Consider the following 17771-nt stretch of genomic DNA (forward strand, 5'->3'; position numbering starts at 1 on the left):
CACAGGCTTCAAAATCGATACAGCCTGTTACTGTGCATAATGCTGTAAGCAAATCTAATGCAATGGCATTTGTGTCTCTAAATATATCTAAATATAGAAAAGGAACCGTTAAATATGGTATGAAAGATTTTTTTTTAAATGGTAGACTTGTGTGGGAAACTTGCCACAATGGAGCTTATAGGAAGAATTGTTTTGTATGTGTCAGGGAGTGAATGGTGAGTGAATGTGAAGGCCTAGGGTGTTACTGTACATTACCTACAGCCTTCATCAACACTGTACACTTAGACTGCCCTAAATTTATTTAAATTTTAAAAATTCTCCTTCTTATTAATATTATTACTTTTTAAATGCTGATGAAAACTAAAACACAAACATACTTAAACCTATGTTGACACAGGAAAAGGATCATTAATGTCAGTCTTCCACTTCTACATCTTGTTCCAATGCAAGGTCTTCAGAGATAATAACATGCATAGAGCTGTCATCTCTTATCACAGCAATGCCCTCTTCTGCAATATTCCTGAAGGACCTGCTTTAGGCTGTTGTACAGTGAACTAACTTACTCTCTCTCTCTCTCTCTCTGTATATATATATATATATATAAAGAATATACTCTAAAATAACAATGAAGAGTAAATACATAAACTAGTAACATAGATTTTATTATCATTATCAAATACTGTATACTATACATAATTTTATGTGCTATACTTTTATACAACTGGTGCCACAATAGGTTTGTTTGCATCAGCATTATCACACACTCAAGTATCATGTTGTGCTATAATACAAAGATGGCTATAAGTTCATAAGACAATAGAAGTTTTTTAGGTCCCTAAAAATCTTTCAGGACAACCATGGCATATACCGCCCATCATTGACTGAAATGTCATTATGTTGTACAAGACAGTACTGTATTGCATAAAGTAGAAAAATCAATCTGGAAAGCTGCATACTGATTCCAACTACACAATGCTCTGGAAAAGGCAAAAGTATAGGGACCAAAAGAGATCAGTGATTTCCAGAGGTCAAGGGAAGGAGATAGTGATGAACAGGACAGCAAAAGGAAATTTTAGGGTACTGAAATTACACTAAATAATACAGCAATGGTGGATACATGTCATTATATTGTCAAAACAAAGCTAAAACCCTATCACAAACTATGGACTTAAATTAATAATAATCAATCATCCAGGTATGGTGTGACACACATGTAATCCCAGTTACTTGGAAGGCTGAGGCAGGAGGATCCCAAGTTCGATGCTAACATGGGCAACCAGGTGAAACCCTGTCTCAAAAAATAAAAACAAATGAATAAGGGGTTGGGGATGTAGCTCATGGTACAGTCCTTCTGGGTTTTCTCCCCAGGTACTGTAAAATAATAAAATCAATAATAATAATAACAACATATTATTGAGTCATCAATTATAACAAATGTTACACACCAATCAAGATATAAATAACAGGGGAAACTGGTAGGTAGAGATATTCAATAATGTGAGAATTATGTCCTTTCCAGTAAGTTTTTCTGTAAAACTAAAACTGCTCTAAAATAATAGTCTATTAATTTTAATACAAGCGGTTCCCAAAATACACAGATAATAAATTAAGTATCTAATAGTTCCTGGCACAAAGTAAATTCTAATAAATACCAGTTGCTTCCCTTTTCAGCAAACATCGATACCAAAAAATTCTAAATCTCTAAAGGACAAAGTATGGGAATTTATTATTAACATTGTCGTGGTTTTGCTTTTTTTATTGGCATATTATAATTATACATAATAGTGGGATTTTTATAACATATTCATATGTACATATAATAAAATAGTATAATTTGAACAATTTCATTCCCCAGTACCTCCCTTTTCCTGTCCTCCCTCCCCTGATCTAATTCTTCTTTTCTACTGGCATCCCTTCTATTTTTATTTTTTAATTTGTTCTAATTTGTTATATATGACAATAGAGTACATTTTGACACACTGTACACAAATGGAGCACAACTTCTCATTCCTCAGGTGTAGAGTCACACCAGTAGTTTAAGCATACATATATTGAGGGTAATAATACCTATCTCATTCTACCGTCCTTCTCTTCCCCACAGGCCCACCCCTCCCCTCACTCCCTCTACACAAAGTTGCTTCATTCTTCCCTAGCCTTTTCCCCCAACTAATTCAGCCCTTTGGTTTGTTGGGATTGGCTTATTTCACTTAGCATTATGTGCTCTAGTTCCACCCATTTACCTGCAAGGCCATAATTTCATTTTTAAGGCTGAGTAATATTACATTGTGTGTATGTACCACATTTTCTTTATCCATTGATCTGTTGAAGGGAACCTACGTCGTTTTCATAGTTTAGCTATCATGAATTGAGCTGCTATAAACAATGAGGTGGCTGTGTCACTCATTTTTAAGTCTTTTGGGTATAAACCAAGGAATGTGTGGTTTCCTTCCAAATTTTCTAAGAAATCTCTATACTGTTTTCTAGAATGGTTGCATGAATTTGCAGTCCCACCAGCAATGTATGAATTTACCTTTTTCCTCACATGCTCACCAACACTTATTATTGCTTATATTCTTGATAACTGCCATTCTGACTGGAGTGAGATGAAATCTTAAGAGTAGTTTTGATTTGCAATTCTCTAATTGCTAGAGATGATAAACGTTCTTCCATATGTTTGTTGATTGACTGTATTTCTTCTGTGAAGTGTCTGTTCAGTTCCTTACCCATTTATTGACTGGGTTATTTGGTTGTTGTTATTGTTTTTTTTTTTTTCCTGGTGTTAAGTTTTTGAGTTCTTTATATGTCCTGGAGATTAGTGCTCTATCGGGTGCATGTGGTAAAGATTTTTTCCCAATCTGTGAGCTCTCTCTTCACATTATTATTTCCTTTGCTGAGAAGAAACTTTTTAATTTGAATCCATCCCATATATTAATGTTTGACTTTACTTCTTGTGCTTTAGAAGTACTGTTCAGGAAGTTAGGGCCTAAGGGGACTTGAAGAAGATTTGGGCCTATTAGGCAGGATTTCTGTTCTAGTGCCTTTGTTCCACTTTGAGTTGATTTTTGTGCAGAGTGGGAGTTAGAGGTTTAATTTCATTTTGCTACATATGGATTTCCAGTTTTCCCAGAACCATTTGTTGAATAGGCTATCTTTTTTTCAAGGTATGTTTTTGGCACCTTTGTCTAGTATGGATGGAGATAACTGAACTTATATGGGTTTGTCTCTATGTCTTGTATTTTATACCACCAGTCTACATGTCTATTTTGGTACCAATACCAAGCATTTTTCAGTATAGTTTAAGGTCTAGTATTGTGATGCTTCCTGTTTCACTCTTCTTGCTAAGGATTGCTTTGGCTATTCTGGGTCTCTTACTTTTCCATGAATTTCATGATTGCTTTTTCTAATTCTATGAAGAATGTCATTGGGATTTTAATAGGAATTGAATTAAATTTGTATAACAGAGTTGGTAGCATGGCCAATTTGACAATATTAATTCTGCCTATTTAGACGCATGGGAGATCTTTCCATTTTCTAAGGTCTTCATCAATTTTTTTCTTTAGTGTTCTGCAGTTTTCATTGTAGAAGTCTTTCACCTCTTTTGTTAGATGGATTTGCAAGTTGTTTTTTTTTTTTTTTTTGAGGCCATTGTGAATGGGGTAGTTTCCTAATTTCTCTTGCAGTGGATTCATTGCTTATGTATGAAAATGCATTTGATTTACAGGTATTTATTTTATATCCTGTTACTTCGCTGTATTCATTTATTAATTTTAGAAGTTTTCTAGTGGAACTTTTTGGATCTTCCAAATATAGAATCATATAATCAGTAAATAGTGATAGTCTGAGTTCCTCTTTTCCTATTTAATTAATCCCTTTAATTTCTTTCATCTGTCTCGATTGCCAGAGTTTCAAGGACAATGTTAAATAGAAGTACTGAAAAACAGCATCCCTGTCTTGTTCTAGTTTTTTGTTGTTGTTGTTGTTTAGTATTTTTTTAGTTGTTGATAGACCTTTATTTTTTTAATTTTTTATATGCTGTGCTGTGAGTCAAACCCAGTGTCTGACACATGCTAGGCAAGCGCTCTGCCACTGAGCTACAGCCCAGCCCTAAATTATTGATTTTGTGATTTCCATTCCAGCCTTTGTAAGTACTTTCTAAAGTAACAGTATGTACTGACTTATTATACAGGCTGCTCTAGAATATTCTGCCCTTTCTGTTCCCTAGCTAAACTGTCATCACAGTTGTAATCTAGTATTCACTGATCTGCTTACCTAAAATGTGACATCTTTTTATAGTCCTCATATATGCAGTATTTTTGTCATATAAAGTCAATAAATTAGAGTGCAATAATAATCTTTTTAATGGTTAATACTTTTGAGTCTTGTTTCAAGTATCCTTCTAGATAACATACACGCACACATATAATATTTTTCTTCTAAACTTTGAAGTTTTGATTTTCAACTTTAGGTTTTTAATCTAATGAAGTCAATTTTTCTGTCTGGTAAGAACCAAACGTTTTTTTTTAAATTATCAATAATGGTTAACCTAGCACTGATTATCAAATAATTCATTTTGTCCTGCTGATTTATTATAGCACTTTTATCACATACAGATTTCCTACAAATTTGAGTCTGTTCCTAAACTTCACTGGTCTATTCCTATTCTAATTACTTCCAAGTTCTACAAAACAAATTTGTGAATTTTGCTTGAAATTATGTTCAATTAACAGACAAATTTAAAATATATGCTATCTCTAGGCTATTAAATGTATTCATTCATTTACTTGGGCATTCTTTTAGGCTTTTAATAAAGTTTTATAATTTTCTTCATTAAGTTCTTACATATCTTTTATTTCTTTATTCTTGAGTAGTATAGTTTTGTTGCTTTTCCACTATTCTTTCTTAATCACATTTCCTAAATACTTCTGCTTAGATACAGAAGCATGATTATTTTAGTTATCTAACAACAGTGCTGGGCTATCTAATTAGTTAGTTCTAATAGTTTATATTTCAATTTTCCATATAGACAATTAATCATCTGTAAGTAATAAAATTTTTGTTTCTTCCTTTCATTTCTTATATAATTTATACTAAATCCTTTTCTTATTTTACTGGCTAAAAAGTCCAGAAAAAATACTAATTAAATGTTGTGATAGTAAGCAACATGTTCCCAAGCTTAATAAAAATGCTTCTAACACTTCACCATTAAACATCAGGCTTCCGGGCATGGTGGTGCACACCTGTAATCCCAATGACTGGGAAGGCTGAGGCAGGGGGGTTGCAAATTCAAACCTAGCTCAGCAACTTAGCGAGGCACTAAGCAACTCAGTGAGACCCTGTCTGTAATAAAATATACAAAAGGGCTGGGGATATGACTCAGTGGGTTAGGCACCCTTGAGTCCAATCCCTGGTACCAAAAAAGAAAAAAAATAAGGCTTATTGTGAAGTTTTGATAAAGAATATCCTTTATCTGGCTAAGGTTTATTTTTTGTTTTGTTTTTTCCAATTCCTAGATTTTTTTTTCTTTTGTACCAGGGGCACTCGACCACTGAGCCACATCCTTCCGTTCTGAAAGTCCTATTTTGTATTTATTTAGAGACAAGGTCTCACTGAGTTGCTTAGTGCCTCACTTTTGCAGAAGCTGGCTTTGAATTTGCAATCCTCCTGTCTCAGCCTCCCGAACCCCTGGGATTACAGGCATGCACCACCATGCCTGGCCCAGCTCCTAGATTCTTAAAAGTACTGGCACTGGATGTCATAGTAATAATCATCAATAAGTGTTGATCATTTAATAAAATTTCAATCATTTCTTAATTTTATTTATTTATATGTGGTGCTGAGAATTGAACCCAGTGCCTCACACATGCTAGATAAGCACTCTCCACTGAGCTATAACCCCAGCCCTCAATCATTTCTTCTCTCAATATTATCATGTGTGATAGCACTGTTCACTGCCTACTAACATCTTCACTATGAGACTTAACTAATTCTGAATAGATCTGCAAATTTTCAGAACATTCGAGTTCATGGACACAGCTGGGAAATAAATAATTTAACTATCTCGCCTTTAGGTCACAAAGAAAATATACATAAGATTATACAAATTTTGAAGAGATAATTCCATATGCCTAGTTTAAGCCTATGAAATATTTCAAGACAAGGCAGATGGTTATGAACAAAACCCAAAATACTATTCCATTTATTATACATATACAAGGAAATATTTAAAATAAAGACATAAAAGAATTCAATTACATTTTTAATATTTAATTCTGAATTGTAGACCAGTTAAGGGCCATATCACAGGCTTCACAAAGGAAAGGTAATACTATATAGTCTGACTTCTAACTCATCTTGCAATAACCCTCTTTTGGGGGGGTCAGGGGGAAAAGAATTAGGGATTAAACTCAGAAGCATTCAGCAACTGAGCCACATCCCCAGCCCTATTTTGTATTTTATTTAGAGACAGGGTTTCAACTGAGCTGCTTAGTGCCTCACCATTGCTGAGGCTGGATTTGAACTTGCTATCCTCCTGTCTCAGCCTCCCGAGCTGCTGGGATTACAGGCATGCAAAATACCGCACCCAGCGCAATCATCCTCTCTTGAGAAACTAATTTTAATTAAAACCCAATGGTATACAAATTACAACATAAATAAATGGAGATATACATTTGAATTTTAAAATATTGTATTTTATGATTGTATTTTTCAATGAGTGAATAAATAACCTAGACACAATTTCCCTAGATTCTTAATTTCACTAACTGGCAAACTTCAAAAATATGTTCTAGTTTTTAAAAACCTAATTTAGAGGTGGGAGGGAAAGGGAGAGAGAAGGGAAATTGCATGGAAATGGAAGGAGACCCTCAGGGTTATACAAAATTACATACAAGAGGAAGTAAGGGGAAAGGGAAAAAATAATACAAGGGGGAGGAATGAATTACAGTAGAGGGGGTAGAGAGAGAAGAGGGGAGGGGAGGGGAGGGGAGGGGAGGGGGGATAGTCGAGGATAGGAAAGGCAGCAGAATACAACAGACATGAGTATGTCAATATGTAAATCAACGGAAGTGTAACTGATGTGATTCTGCAATCTGTATATGGGGTAAAAATGGGAGTTCATAACCCACTTGAATCAAAGTGTGAAATATGATATATCAAGAACTATGTAATGTTTTGAACAACCAACAATAAAAAAAATTATAGAAAAAAACCCTAATTTTAAAAATTAAAAATTAATTTAAATATTTTGTGTTATTAAAAGTTCTACATAAAAGACTTTTTTAAGTTTTTTAAATGGAATTAAAGAAGTTCGACTGCCAAGTGAAGAGCAATGGAAGCAAAGAGAAAGCGCTCTACAACAATGTCACTCAGGAAAAAAGGATTCAACTTTCAAAATATGAATTTGTGCTCCATTTTTCAGAAATACACTTACTATATTAAAAGTAATAGGAATAGAATTCCAATTGAATTTAAGTAAAAGTTCAAGATATCTAGGGTAGCTCTGTTCTCCATTCAATTTGCTGTTCAGCTTTACTGATACAAAGACAAAAAAATCTTATTTGAATGCAAAATTCTTAATAGAAAAAGCTTTTATATATAGCTACTATGCTTTTCCAGGGAGTGCTACTGTATAGCACTAGTTGCAAAAAACCTATACAATTTGATGTAATATTGTTAATGAAAGTGGATTGCTTTTTCAAGGCCATTGTGTTTCCTGCACGTCTGTGAAAAGGCTGCTACTCAAGGAGTTTATAAAATGTTGAGGCTCAGGTGGGATAAACAATGAGGCTATATAGAAAACTCAAAGTCTGGAAGTTAACCATCTTCAAAAACATTTGAGAATGACAACTTTCAAAACTATATTACCAAACCCCTCATTCCAGAAAGCCAAACCATGGTCAGTTAAAAAGTAACACAAAGTTATCTGCAGTTAATTTCACCTATAATTAACTAAACACTACCATTTTATGATTGCTAAGATATACATACTAAAAAGTCTTAGATTCTAATGCCATTCTCCATAAAAAGGAAATAGGATTCCTTGGAAAAAAATGGATGATTATTCTAGAAATTGAGCAGAAAATATACATGATATGCATTTTATAGTGCTAAAAAGTGTTAAGGAAGAGGAGTTGGAGGAGGAAGAAATGATGGTGACGGTGACAGAAGAGTACATCAGAGGGACACAAGATCTCCAAATGTGGAGTTGAAACAATGGAATGACAAAGTAGGTTGGTTTTGATGTAACAAACGTATCACATAAAAATCCCCAAGTCCGTAATGAAATAAATGGTTGAATAAGTCAATAAATATTATTTCTTCTGCATGAAGAAATAAATCTTCCATGCAGAAGAATTCCAAAGATGCATGTAGAGGCATCTCAAGGAGGCAGAGCATAACTTCTTAAGGGTGGGCTGTGTGTAGCAAATTCTTTCCAAAGAGTAAATAGTACAGTGTGAAGAGGATGGGAGTATTCTACAGTAAATAACCTAATACTACCTCAACAAAGTGATCGAGATTAACATCAAGAGGCACTTTACCTCTGTGGTCTTCCTCCCGAAAACACATAAGCCCAGCTTATAATGAGTTAAAAAAAAAAAATCACACATTCTACAAAATACCTAACCAGTAGTCTTCAATTGACAACCATCAAAAAGAAAAAATGTCTGATCAAATGTCACAGGTAAGAGAAGCCTTAGGAGACATAACTAGTAAATGTAACGTGGTAAGGATGGAATCTTACAACGAAAGACAAATCTAGTTTAAAAAAAAATCTAAAAAATTATGAACTTTAGTTAATAACAGTGTGTCAATATGAGCTTACTATGTGTGACATATGTACCATACTAATGTAAAACGTTAATCAGAAGTAGGACAAAATTTTTCAAAATTATCAAGAAACCAATAAAGCCTTTGTGGGATTTTTCTTAATGTAGCAAATAAGCAGAAATTAAATATATACATAAAATATATATTTTTAAGTAGTATCAAGTTAAGGAGAGGCAACAATGAATTCATATTCACTATTAACAATGAACCCTTCCCTAATTCTAAGTCATGTTTCAAGATAATAGCTAATGATATAATGAAGCCATCATAATTAGCAGAACACATATCCAGATTATGAAGATAAAATAATACCTTATAATTTTTAATAATGTTTAAAATCATGCTACACCCAGTGTTTTATGAAATTTCACAAAAGGAAATAACAAATATGTAGAAGTCTTTAAAATTGTTGTGAAAATGAAAAAGATATTCTCAATATATGCTCAATAGCAAATGATTCCATTCATGAAAATAACTAATATCTTACTTAAAATCGTATAACACTAAAAAAGAAATCATTTGATTGGAATAAAGGTGTTCTCTACCATGTGAGGATACAAAGAAAAGATAAATCAGGAAGCATACCCTCACCAAACACTGGATCTGCCAATACTTGATCTTGGACTTCCCAACTTCCAGAACCATAAAAATAAATGTTTATTGTTTAAAATCTGAAGTAAAGGTCAGGAGTTAAAACCACACATGAAATTCATTTTCTCCATTAATCATAAGCAAGTGGTTATAGAAAAATAGATGAATTCATAAATGTACAAATTGCTATACTATTAAATAGTATTTAGGTGACATAGCTCCACAATTAGACTGCATGGGCTGGAACACTGGTAAAATAATTTATTAGGAAAGATAACTTGAACATATTACTCAATCTCTCTATGAATTATCATATGTATAATAAAATTAGTAGGGGTAATGAGATAATTTATGTACAGCATATGGAACAATGTTGTACACACAATAAGTAATCAATAAAGTAGTACTTAGTTATTACTGGCCATAACTTTAAGAGTAATCATGAAAATTTTTTATACCACAAAGAAATCCATCAGTTATCTTTTGGCAAAGAACTTAAAAGAATCAGCCTTTTAAGAATAAATTACACATTTTTTTCTTTTACAAATAACATGCTGACCTGGTCTGGGATATTTTGTAAAGATTGAGGTGTTTTAGAACACTCCACTAGTTTCTCCTGCTTAATTAAAATTTTATTGTTAATGTTGGCAACAAGCAACTAACATAAAGTCCTTCATTAGAACTTTAAAATGGCATACATACCCTCAAATCAGGAGAAAAGTTCTCTGCAGAAGTTGAAATGGAATCTGATGACACAACAGAAGCTGATTTTGTATGCACTGAATTCTCTGAATGAGAAGTGGAGGCACTAAAAAAAAAAAAAAAAAGTATGTTTCAAAATGGGGAGCTTTAAAAGACCAATTTTAGATAGTTTATTGACAATTATTCCAATTCCAATTCCAACAAATTCTACTTTTTTATTCATTTTTATATCCAAATGCAGATAAATTATAAACTCTATTCTCAAAGTTAATTATTCTTACCACCCAAGTTCCCTCTGGGCAGACTTTCCCAGTACTCACATTCATTAAGTGCTCCCATATGCAAAATCACTATACCAGGTAAAGTCCTCATGTTCCCAAACCTTGTGAGTATGTAGCACAAACAAGTAAATAAATGATAAAATGTGATAATGGCTCTAAACACACACAGAAACATGCTCCAAATGTGGATATTAGATTTTAAAAAAAAAAAAAAAAAGCCCTAACTCTGGCCAGAAAATTCAGGGAAGACTTCACAGAAGAAAGAAAAGATATGTAAACAGTCTTAAAAGACAGGAAACTGTCAGGATTAAAAACAAGTAAGAGAATTCTGCAAACAATAAATACTGCTAGGTATGGAAGTATCAAAGGGCACAGAACATTTGAGACATATAAATAGTTCAAAAAGGCTGGATGAATAGGAAAGCATGATGATAAAAAAAATGAGCCTTTGTTATCTTGTACCATCCCATCACATTATACCCTATACTTTTAACAAGCCTGCCATCTTTTCCCATCATTTTAAGTAATCATATTGTACAGTGTTTTCTTAAATTCTTCTAGAACTTTTGATACTTGATCACATATGACCATTTATTGTATTGATTCCAAGTATACACATTTCTTTTCTCAACAACTAAATTTTAAGTGCCCCAAGGGCAATTGTTAAGTCTTTCTATATTTTTATTTTCCACTAAATCTCCTTTGATATCTGTATATACTGTTACCATTTATTAGATCTGGTAAATTTTTAAAAAATGATAATATGCAAAAAACTGAATGATTACTATCATTTCCTTTTCTCAGTAAAAGATAAAATTATTTAAGGAAAGAAAAATCAATGATGGAAAAAACTCAGACATTCTGAATTAAGGATTAAAGTTCACATTAAAAAATATTTGTTAGAGTTCAATTCCCAAAATATTAGAAGTCTTCCCCAAACAAAAAGCCAATCTTTTTCATTATAGATTTTTTTTTAAAATACTTCCTATGTTGAGGTTGATCGGTCATATTGAAGAATCATGATTTAGTTTTAAAATAAACTTGTCCATTATAAACTATCTATAATAATCAAATTATTTATACAATGTGAAAATCATCTTTTCCAAAAGAAAACTGTCACTTCATTTAAATGGATGAAAATGGCATTTTAGTGGGAACATTGATCAGGTTTTTTTCAAACATAAAAATTCCTTTATTTATCATTTTCAAGTATGATATACTTATTTATGTCCAAGAACCTTAAATATTATATAAGTCATCAGAAATTGTACTATCTAGTTTTAGAATGTAGAAAAGAAAAACTGATAAGCTGAGAATGAATCATTTCTTTTTATTTTAGCTAATTTCTAACTAAATGTCAAATGTATTAATACAACAGATGAAATAATCAAACCTAAGGCACCAGGTTTGACAGATGTTGTTAGCTTCCTATTCCACATAGGTTCCCTTTTTCTCCCTAATCTTGTGCACAGCTCAAGATAACAGGCTTGATTTGTCTCCCCTGGGAAAGTCATGAGACACAATTTTGGTCAATGATATTTAACAGGAAATCTATGGAGGGTTAAGGAAACCTATAATTTCCTTAGTAAAGAAAAGGAATGGCAAGACAGTCCTTACCTCTTACTGCTTTCTCTAGCATGAAATAATGTAAAGCTTGGTTATACAGTAACTACCATGAAAACATGAGTAACTTGCTGGCATGCTAAGGACAAGAAGCTGAACAGCAGGGTGAGCACAGGCTTATGGAATCATTGAGCAGCTACATCCATATCAAAACTCTCAGCTTTTGTTATATAAAACAAATGAAATTCAATTTTTTAAATCATTGTAAGAGTTTTCTATTCCACACAAACGCAATTGTAAGAGTTTTCTATTCCACAAAATTCTAACTAATAAAGCAATCATCACCTCATAATGTCTATTTTGGGAAAGTTCAAAATTATACTACTACTTTCTATGCACATGATCTTCCCAGAACAGGAGAAAATGTAAAGAGAAAACAATTTAAATCATAGGTAGTGTACTATTTACAAAAATAATATTGACAGAACATTGCAGCATGTAGCACCAAGAAACCAAATGACTTTTCAGAGTCAAAATACAAAGTAAATAAATCTAAAAGAAATAAAATAACAAAACCATGTACTACAACTAAAACTTTGCAATTTCAAAGAAATCGGCAGGTGACAAACAGACTTTATGGGTTAATTTATCTTTTCAGATATGCATAAACACAGGTAGATATAATAATCTATCATTTATGTTTGATTAAGCACTGATGTAGAATTCAATATAACCATTCTACAAAAGATTTTAAACTCCAGGCAAACAATGAGGAGCTGGAGGAGACTGAGGGTGGGAATATATCATAGTACTATCCTTGGAATTGTGGCAGAAACACACAGTCACATACCAGCACACCTACTAAAAGTTTTCCTGTCACAAACATTAAGTATTTATTGCCTTTAGTACTACTCTGACTGAATGTGGCCACAAGCACACTAGAATGCAGAGCTCTACCTTAAGTAGTTATTTTTTTGTCACAGTGACTGATACATGCTTCTGATAATCACAGCTGCTGATATTAAACATCCTATATTTCCATAACTTTTTCCATTTCTCCCCGCTCATCTTGAGGTCAAGTTCTGTTTACCTTTTATGAACTGTTCCATAAACCAGTTCTGTATTTCTAAAAATTCATGTTATTCCTCATGCCATTCCAAAACAGATGGCTCCTTTATACCAGTCTATTTATTAACATACTACCTACCCCTTATGACTCAGTTAAAAATCTAGCTTTTTCCATGAAGTCTTCTCCAAGTCCTTACAGCTGGAACTAAACTCCCAATCTTTTATACTTCCACAGATTTTGTCTATAAATGCCGCTTCTCAGATTTCCTAGGCCCCCGAACTTAATTACAATCAACCCAAACATTTTGTTTATCCTTTTCATCCTGAGCTTCTTTTCAACAGGTCAGACTTTCTGGTCAATTCACTGTCTGATGTGTTCATCACATTATTGTGCTTCATCCACTCACTTTCTCTGCCCCAATCTTCCTTCAACTACTGTCTTCCTAATTTTTATAGTAAAATCTAATTCCACCATTTAAAATTCTACCCTCTAGTTCTCTGCCTCAACTAACATCACCCAGGAATCCACATATCTGCAGCCTTCAACAGAGGACACTCTTCTTTTCCCATATCTAATGAAGCCCAAAATGAAACCAGCAGATTCCCAGCTCAATTCGCTTTCTTTAATAGTATGTTACTTTTCCATCTCCATATAAAAAAGTCTTCTTTCTCTGAGGATCATGGCTTTTCAATATACAATCTCCTGTTACTACTCACCTCCTTTTAATCACTCCTCTTCATTCATTCAGAATTTTTTCATTTGGTTCACTTTCCCCGTTATTTCATTCTACTTCAAAGCTGCCATGATCACAGGAAATTTACTGTTCATAAGGATAAACTATTAACAAGTCACCTCAAAATTCCTAAAGTCCCCATATCCCTCATCCACGTTTCCCATTACAATACATCTGTACAGTCATACTCTGGACCTTGTCATTTCTGGGAACCAATGTGCCTCTCTTATTTTAAATTGGAGGCACATAATTTTAATCTCTGAACACAGACTTCATCCTTTTCAAATCTCACTTTCTTAACCTTCCCTTCACCTAATCTTCAAGCTATTATAGACAACTAGTCCCTCAACTTCTCCATTTTCACTGTACTTTGTGATTTACTGTTCACCATTACCCATTTGACTTTCCTTCCTATTCAACCAGGAATATAGAGTGTTAAGATTTTATACTTACTCGTGGCAATCCTCAGTGTTCTTATACTCTTATCCATGGTCCACAACTGCCCTGCTAATCCCTAAATTTGTACTTATATAACCATCTGCCTTCCTACATACTAAAGTGAAGGAAATCTTCAAAATGGGACCACATAACATTCATGATTAGAAACATGAGCTAGACCTAAGACAGCGCTCCTCAATACTTTCATGTCCCCATTGAGTTTTTAAACATGGCCATCTTAACCCAAATCTAAGAGCTGTCATTCTTAGTTCCTCCTAATATATTCAAATCTACAAGGATAACTTTTTCCCAGCATCACTTCAGTGGTTCATAGGAACCTGTATTCATTAGAATGAAGATGCTTATACCAGCCACCAACTGCCTCTGAATCAAATCTCATAATTCTAGCTTTCAGAGGATGAAGGATATCTACTAATGAGGCAACATACCTAATTCTAGCTGAAGCTTACACTTCACTCCATCTAGACAAACATTTCTCTTAACACTGATCCTAAGAAACGGTCTTATTTTCTATTTGAATATTTTTTTACTCTCCAAATGTTCTTCCTTTCTGACCAACTGAAGGGTTTGCTACATAAAACCTTTCTTGAAAGTTCATTTTCCCATAGGAAACCAGTCCTAAGTTATTGTTAATGGTTTCTTACATAGAATCTAGTGAATCTCTATAAGGAGGTGACCCAAGATGGTGGAGTAGAGGCACCCAGCATTTACCTCTTCTCCATAAGACAGAATCAAAACAAGTGGAGAGCAGCTATTTATCAAGATTGGTGGCTGAGGGAGAATGCTAAAGTTCAAGAGTGGCCAGGTGGACTTGGAAAAAGCCAGAGACTTTGGATAATGAAACAGACACCTGCACCAATCACCTAGCAGCACAACAGAGAGCAAGGGTAGACATGAACATGGCAGAGTCCAAGTAAGAACCACTATTACAGGATTCAGCACCATGCAAAAATGTAGTCTGAAAAAACCAGAGCCTGGTTAGGATGCAAGAGCAAACTGGCTCTGGAGAAATTTTCCACACTTTCCAGTATACACACAAGGTACTGTAATGGGGAGCCATCTTGAGAGGGTCTCATATGAGCTTGCTGCTCTTGAAGTCAAAGGACCTTGAATTTAATGTCTTCAGGACCTAGCAGCCATATTACAATACTGACTCAATGGCGAAAAAAATAACCAGAACATTCAAGAACCCTGGAAAAACATTAAAAGGCAAAAACTACAAATAATCAAATTTTTGATGAGGGAGAAGAGCTACAGGCTAATGGCAGAGAAAAATCTAATAGTAAAATAATAGGAAGTTTCTCAAATTTTAAGACATGGCCATCCAGTTATAGAATGTATTTCAAACCCCAAATAGACATGACCAAAAGAGAACCTTCTACAACATATTATAATTAAAATTATAAATGATTTATAAAATTATAAATGTAGTTCAAGATTGCTAACACAGATTCCTATACCCAGCAAAATTATCCTTTAGAATCAAAGCAGAAATAAAAACCTTCTAAGATAAGCATATAAACTAAGGGAGTTCATGACCACTAAACCAGCATTATAGTAGATACTCAAAGAAATCCTATACCCAAAAGAGTAAGAAAGATAAACATAACATATGGGAAAGAATCTCATTAGAATAGTAGATAAGTAAATAAGAATTAAAAAAGAATCAAACATTGTTCATACTGTAAACCATCAAACATCTAAAACAAACAGAAAACTCAAAACAGAACAAGCACAAGCTTTCACTAAAAACCCTGGATATAAACAGTCTTAATTCTTTACTTAGAAGATGCAGACTGAGTAGATTAATAAACAAGACCCAACAATATGCTACTGGTAAAGCATACACAGATTGAAACCAAAAGAATGAAAAATGATATTACAAGCAAATGAAATTCAAAAGCAAGCACTCCTATCTGCCAAAACAGATTTTAAGTCATGACAAAACAGACTTTAAATCATATCAAAACAGACAAAAAAGGTCAATACATTTTGATAAAGGGAACACTTCAAGAAAATGACTATAAATAAATATGCACCCAACTTTACAAAACAAACACTATTGGACATTAAGGGAGAGACTAACCTAATACAAGAAGAGCAGGTGACTTAAATACCTCATTCTAATAGATTATCCAGTCCCCCCCCAAAAAATCAACAAAGAAACATCACAGAATCATACTATAAATCAAATAAACATAACAGATTTCTACAGAATATTTCATCTAAAAACTGCAGAATACACATTCTTTTCCTCACCATATGGAACTTTTTTCAAAATAATATATTAAGCCACAGAGCAAGTATTGATGGATTCTAAAAAATTAAAATAATTTCTGGAATATTATCAGATCATAATGGAATGAAACTAGAAATTAACTACAAGAGTTACTACAGAAATCATACAAACACATAGAGATTGAACAGTACACTTTTGAATGAACAATGGGTCACTGAAGAAATCAAAAGAAAAATTGGCAAATTTCTAGAATCCAGTGAAAAGGGAAACACAATATACCAAAATCTGTGAGATATAGTGAAAGCAGTACTAAAAGGGAATTCTATAACTCTCAGTGCCTATATTTAAAAAACAGAATATGTAACCAAATGATGTGTACAAGGACTTAGGGGGGGAAAAAAACTCTAGACTGAAGATCATTAGAAGAAAAAAAATACTAAAGCTCAGAGGACAAACAAATAAAATAGAAACTTAAAAAAAAAATACAAGTCTCATTGAAACAAGAACTTGGTTCTTTAAAAAGGTGAAACAAAATTGACAACTCTTAGCTAAACTAACCAAAAGAGTGGGCTGGGGTTGCAACTCAGTAGTAGAGCACTTGCCTAGCACACTTGAGGCAATAGGTTCGGTCTTCAGCACCATATGAAAAATAAATAAATAAATGAAATAAAGGTATTGTGTCCATTTACAACTAAAAATATTTTTTTAAAAACTAACCAAAAGAAAGAGACAAAAGATGAAAATAAAATTATAGATGAGAACAGGGGATATTACAACAGATGTCACTAAAATTCATAAGCTCATTAGGGAATATTTTGAAAACCTAAATACCAATAAGCTAGAAACTTAATAGATAAATAAAAAGCAGTGAGATTGAAGCAATAACAATTAAATCTCCAACATTAAAATAATAATAAGGAATAGCCTCTGTCCTTGACATTCCTTCCCAATAAGAGACCTTTACCACATAAGCACATTGATGACACAAATAAGAAACAGGAGAAGGAAAAAAAAAAAAACTTTAAGAAAATGATAGTAACTATGACTAGAGGAAACGAAGAAATATAAGTTGAACCATTTGAAACTGCTACTATTGTTGATGAAATAATCAAATATCAACTCAAGATAAATTAAAGGAAAGAGAAAAAAATTAAGCGTGGGCATTTAAAGATTCCAAGACTCAGACTGAGGCTCTGCAAATCACAAATAAACACACAAAAATCAATAAATAATAATAAATCAGTTAAGAAAGTACACAGCATATTTGGTGGATAAGTAGTTTGTTTGAAATAAACAAGTAAAAAGCTA

At 33.1% G+C, this 17771-nt stretch overlaps 1 protein-coding gene across 9 annotated transcripts in view; it reads right to left on the reverse strand.

The window, feature by feature from the left end:
- Nucleotides 1–17771, reverse strand: part of Mtmr2 (myotubularin related protein 2) — a 105952-nt gene that overhangs the window by 33870 nt on the left and 54311 nt on the right. For all 9 annotated transcript variants that reach the window (XM_078046893.1, XM_040285119.2, XM_005338017.5 and 6 more), the window contains one exon: nt 10120–10225. In XM_078046893.1, coding sequence (XP_077903019.1) covers nt 10120–10225 — 106 coding nt within the window. The remainder of the gene's footprint in view (nt 1–10119; nt 10226–17771) is intronic.

This window comes from Ictidomys tridecemlineatus, chromosome 4 (assembly GCF_052094955.1).
Source record: "Ictidomys tridecemlineatus isolate mIctTri1 chromosome 4, mIctTri1.hap1, whole genome shotgun sequence".
NCBI lineage: Eukaryota > Metazoa > Chordata > Mammalia > Rodentia > Sciuridae > Ictidomys > Ictidomys tridecemlineatus.